Source organism: Phoxinus phoxinus (genome assembly GCF_949152265.1).
Source record: "Phoxinus phoxinus genome assembly, chromosome: 14".
Lineage (NCBI taxonomy): Eukaryota > Metazoa > Chordata > Actinopteri > Cypriniformes > Leuciscidae > Phoxinus > Phoxinus phoxinus.
The window spans coordinates 4,461,883-4,466,160 of record NC_136889.1 but is presented as its reverse complement, the minus strand read 5'-3'; the positions used below and the strand labels follow the sequence as shown (position 1 = coordinate 4,466,160).

Genomic DNA, 4,278 nt, shown 5'->3' with positions numbered 1-4,278 from the left:
TTTATGGTGTTAGCTAGAGGGATAGTTCAACCAAAAAAATTACAATTCTTTCATTATTTATTCATTCTCAAGCCAAAAAAGGTGTTGTTTTTTTTTTGAGAAAAACGGAGAGATTTTGAAGAATCTGTTCCATACTGTGAAAGTTAATATCGATCACATCTGTCGAGCTCTAAGGAAAAAACACCATAAATGAATCACTAACTTGATTATGGAATACAGTTTTCTAAAGGAATGCTACCTTTCAAAAGTTTGGGGTTAGTACACATTTTTTTATGTTTTTGAAAGTCTCTTATGCCGACCAAGGCTACATTTATTTGATTAGAAATACAGTAAAAACAGTAATATTATTGAATATTATTACAATTTAAAATAAGTGTTTTCTATTTAAATATTTCAATAAATGTAATTAATTCCTGAGATGCAAAGCTGAATTTTCAGCATCATTACTCCAGTCTTCAGTGTCACATGATCCTTCAGAAATCATTGATATGATGATTTGCTGCTCAAGAAATATTTGTTATTATTTTGAAAACTGTTGTGCTGCTTCATATTTTTGTGAAAACCTTGATAAAAAAATTATTTTTCAGATGAAGCGGTGTCGTCTTAGCGGCCTCTAATTTAATAACTAATGATCGTTGCGACGGAAGTGAATCAATCAAAACTAACTTTAGCTGGAAAATATCTTTATTCAAGAACCGCTGTAAAGCCAAAACAATCTGGCTATCCGTTTATCACTGTAAAGCAGCCTTGAAACAATCTACTACATAGTTAAAACTAAAAGCGCTATATAAATGAAGGTGACTTGACTTGACATGAAAAAGAACAACATTTATTTGAAATATAAATATTTTTGTAACATAACTTTTGATCAATTTAATGCATCCTTGCTGAATAAAAGTATTAAAACGTACATACATCAAACTTTTGAACAGTAGTATGATAGTTTTTTGTATAGGCATGTTGCTAAGCAAAGCTATGCGATACTCTAAAAGCATACATAAATGCACAGCACACAAATATTGGTATGGCATATAAGTTGGCCTTTATTCATAGTTTATATTTTTCTTGATTGTTTATTGATGCAAACAAAGAAGCAAGAAAGAAACTATAAATCCATTGGTATATAGATTGAAGGTTTAAACCAGTGAAACATTGTTAACTGGGGAAAGGAATAGACGGCGGCAGCTCCTGAGTGATCAGTTTAGTGTAGATATGGAGATGTTAATGACTCCTCTGGTAATAACTCTCTCTTTCTTTACACGCTCTCGACTGGCCCTCCACAGGGGCTTTTCTCTGGCTCTTCACTCTCTATAGTGTCTAATGGAATTCAGCCGGTCAGAGTCTTTAGTGCCTCGACTGCCTTTAAAACGCCCTGTTCAAGTTTACACACCTCTCAGAGAAAGAGAGAGAACGGGATATTGTCAAGAGAATCTCATAAAATCTGTCAAGAACATGACCAGGTCACCCCCAATATCAACAACTTGTATACATTTTTTTTTCTTTTCACATTTTATTTAAGACATTACAACTATTTTTTAGTTTTGTTTATTTAATTTTATTTAAAATATATATATATTTTTGGTATTATGTCATTACTGTAATGTGTTAGGACATTTTACTTTTGAGTTTTTGTTGTTGTTGTAATCCCCAGTATTTTCAATACTCCTCATTTATTATCAAAAATGCAATATTATATTACATTTATTAAATAAATTAGCAGACATGTTCATCCAAAGCGATTTACAAATGAGAAATACAATATAAGCAAATCATCTTAAATTATATTGTAAATATAAAAATAATTATCCATTTTTTTTAAAGAAAAATATATGTTTAGCATGTTTAGAGCCAGCATCAGCATTTTTCATCATTTTCACAAAACTTTCATGGCCCCCAGAATATTTTGCTTTATGAATATCTAAATATACAATATGCCAAAAGAAAGAACAGACCCTCAGCTTTTTTTTATCAACACTTGAATGTGGGTAAGATTCCTAAAAAAAAAAAACATTTTGAAGAAAAGAAAAACAAATATTCTCATGATGAATGCTTTACAATAAAAAAAAAAATTCAGAGAACAGTAATATATGAGATATTTTATGTAGATTTGTCATGCTCCAAAGTTAATGTTTTTAGAGTTAATGTGATTCTGTTAACAGACTATCACAATACATACTTAAGAAAGAATAAAACATATATTCGACCTGTAATCACAGCAACAGCTTACATTTCTGTTTGTTACTTAATCAACTCTATAAGCAACCAAGTGTTTTTGCACATATGTGTGTATGCTAGCTGTTGCGGTTTTGTGTGTCTGTGTGCATGTGTGTGTTTTGTGGAGGCGGGGTTTATACAACACTATTGTGGACGGGAAGGGATGTGGGGGTGAAAGTGTGCCCCCTCTGTCATTGGCTCTGGGCCTAATGTCACATTATGCGTCTCATTGTGTCTTTGTGATGCTGAGGAGTATAAATCCAGCCCCTCTCAGTGTTCACACACACACACACACACACTCAATCCTCCTGCAGATAGGCACTGAATCCTCAGAGAACAACAGCACGGGACACGCTGCATTTTATTAGATTGACGTTTAGCAAGTGGACTGTTCTCAACCAAGACTTTGAAGGAACCAATTTTCAAGATGGATTCTGATGCAAGCTCCACATGCAGTCGGTCTTCTTCACCTGACCTGGCTGTGGACTCCGGCTTTTTCTCCAACAAGATGTTCCAAGCGTACGGAGAAACGGGGCAGCCCAGGTCCGAGAAGGTCTCCGGACGGTCACGCAGCTCTGACTCCAGCGCAAAGAGAGATCACTCCAAAGACGACCAGCAAGATCTACGACTTAAAGTGAACAGCCGTGAGCGCAAGCGCATGCACGACCTCAACCAGGCGATGGACGGGCTCCGAGAGGTGATGCCCTACGCTCAGGGCCCATCTGTACGCAAGCTATCCAAAATCTCCACCTTGCTCCTCGCTAGAAACTACATCCTCATGCTGTCCAGCTCTCTGGATGAGATGAAGAAGCTGATAGGTGATGTGTATGGAGCAAGCGCTCAGAGTCACTCGGCTAGACGGGTATTACCGCCAACTTCGGCTGCTCCGGCCCCCCAGTTGCAACTGCTCTCGCTTGCCCCATCCCTGCACTCTCTGGTGGGCAGCACCTCGACCACCACCCCGGGTGTAGCCCATGCCCCTCACTCTCCACCCTCGGCTGGGTATCTGGGTTTCCACGCTCCACCGCTTTCCTCCCTGATGAAAGACCCTCTGCATCTCTCCAGCGGCTACAGGCATTTCCCCGGCATGCCTTGCCCCTGCTCCCTCTGCCAGCCTCTCCCTGCCTCCACAGCCAGCCTGCACAGCCTCTCCATGGGGAAGTGATCCAGGCGAGGCCCAGGCTTCAGGCTGGAGTAGGCCGAAGTTGAATTACAGACTCAAAAAGAACTGAAAACTTCTGGATGTGTTTCTAGTTGTGTTGTATACATTGTAAATGTCCTGTACAGAATTTGTTTTTTCTAAGCTGCTGCTATTTTTGTACTGAAGAATGTTTTGTAATGTTATAGCTGTCTGAAAGCATTTTTTTATAGTCACTATACTTGTATGTTCTTTGTAGCAAAATGGAGATTGAAAACGTATAGTTTTGTTTCTTAAATTAAACTTCTATTATTATAATGAAAAATACCTCTCCTGATTTCTCCTGTCTTCTTTTGGTCAACTAATTATTATTAGAATTTTTTTTTTTTAGTGAGAAGCACACCTATAATAGAGATGGTTTTTTTAAAAAAGCTCAAACCAGATTAGATTCAGCAACAATATATTATTGACTGAAGATCAACACAAAGCAAATTGTTTTCTTAAAAAATAGAAGATTATAAAATATTGATTTCTATAATATTTTAGATAATATAAGATGATTTAGCATCTCACAACATCTCATATATATATATATATATATAGTTCTCTAATGCCAATTATTTTTGTACTGTAATATGCTTTAACTAATAACGCACAATTTTACAAGTTCAATGTAGATCAAATTTATATATTTTTGGAATGTGCTAATATTTGCAAATGATAATAAATTGACTTAAATAATTAAATGACTCAAATAATTGACTTACCTGACCAAATATAATTAAACAACATTTTTAGTTGAATAAATTGTAGGAAATTATTAAATAATTCAAGAACAGATACTAAACCTAAATGAAAAATATAAGCTAATATAAACAGACTAGAGTGATTGAAATAATGAGGTACTAAAATCCTGTAAGAACAAA

General features: G+C 35.8%; 1 protein-coding gene across 1 annotated transcript; it reads left to right on the top strand.

The window, feature by feature from the left end:
• Positions 1-2,143: 2,143 nt before the first annotated feature.
• On the top strand, positions 2,144-3,379 carry olig4 (oligodendrocyte transcription factor 4; the record flags this gene model as incomplete). The annotated part of the gene is made up of 1 exon (XM_079635378.1): positions 2,144-3,379. The coding sequence occupies exon 1, from the start codon at positions 2,642-2,644 to the stop codon at positions 3,377-3,379; it is 738 nt and encodes a 245-aa protein (XP_079491504.1). The 5' UTR covers positions 2,144-2,641.
• Positions 3,380-4,278: the final 899 nt, after the last annotated feature.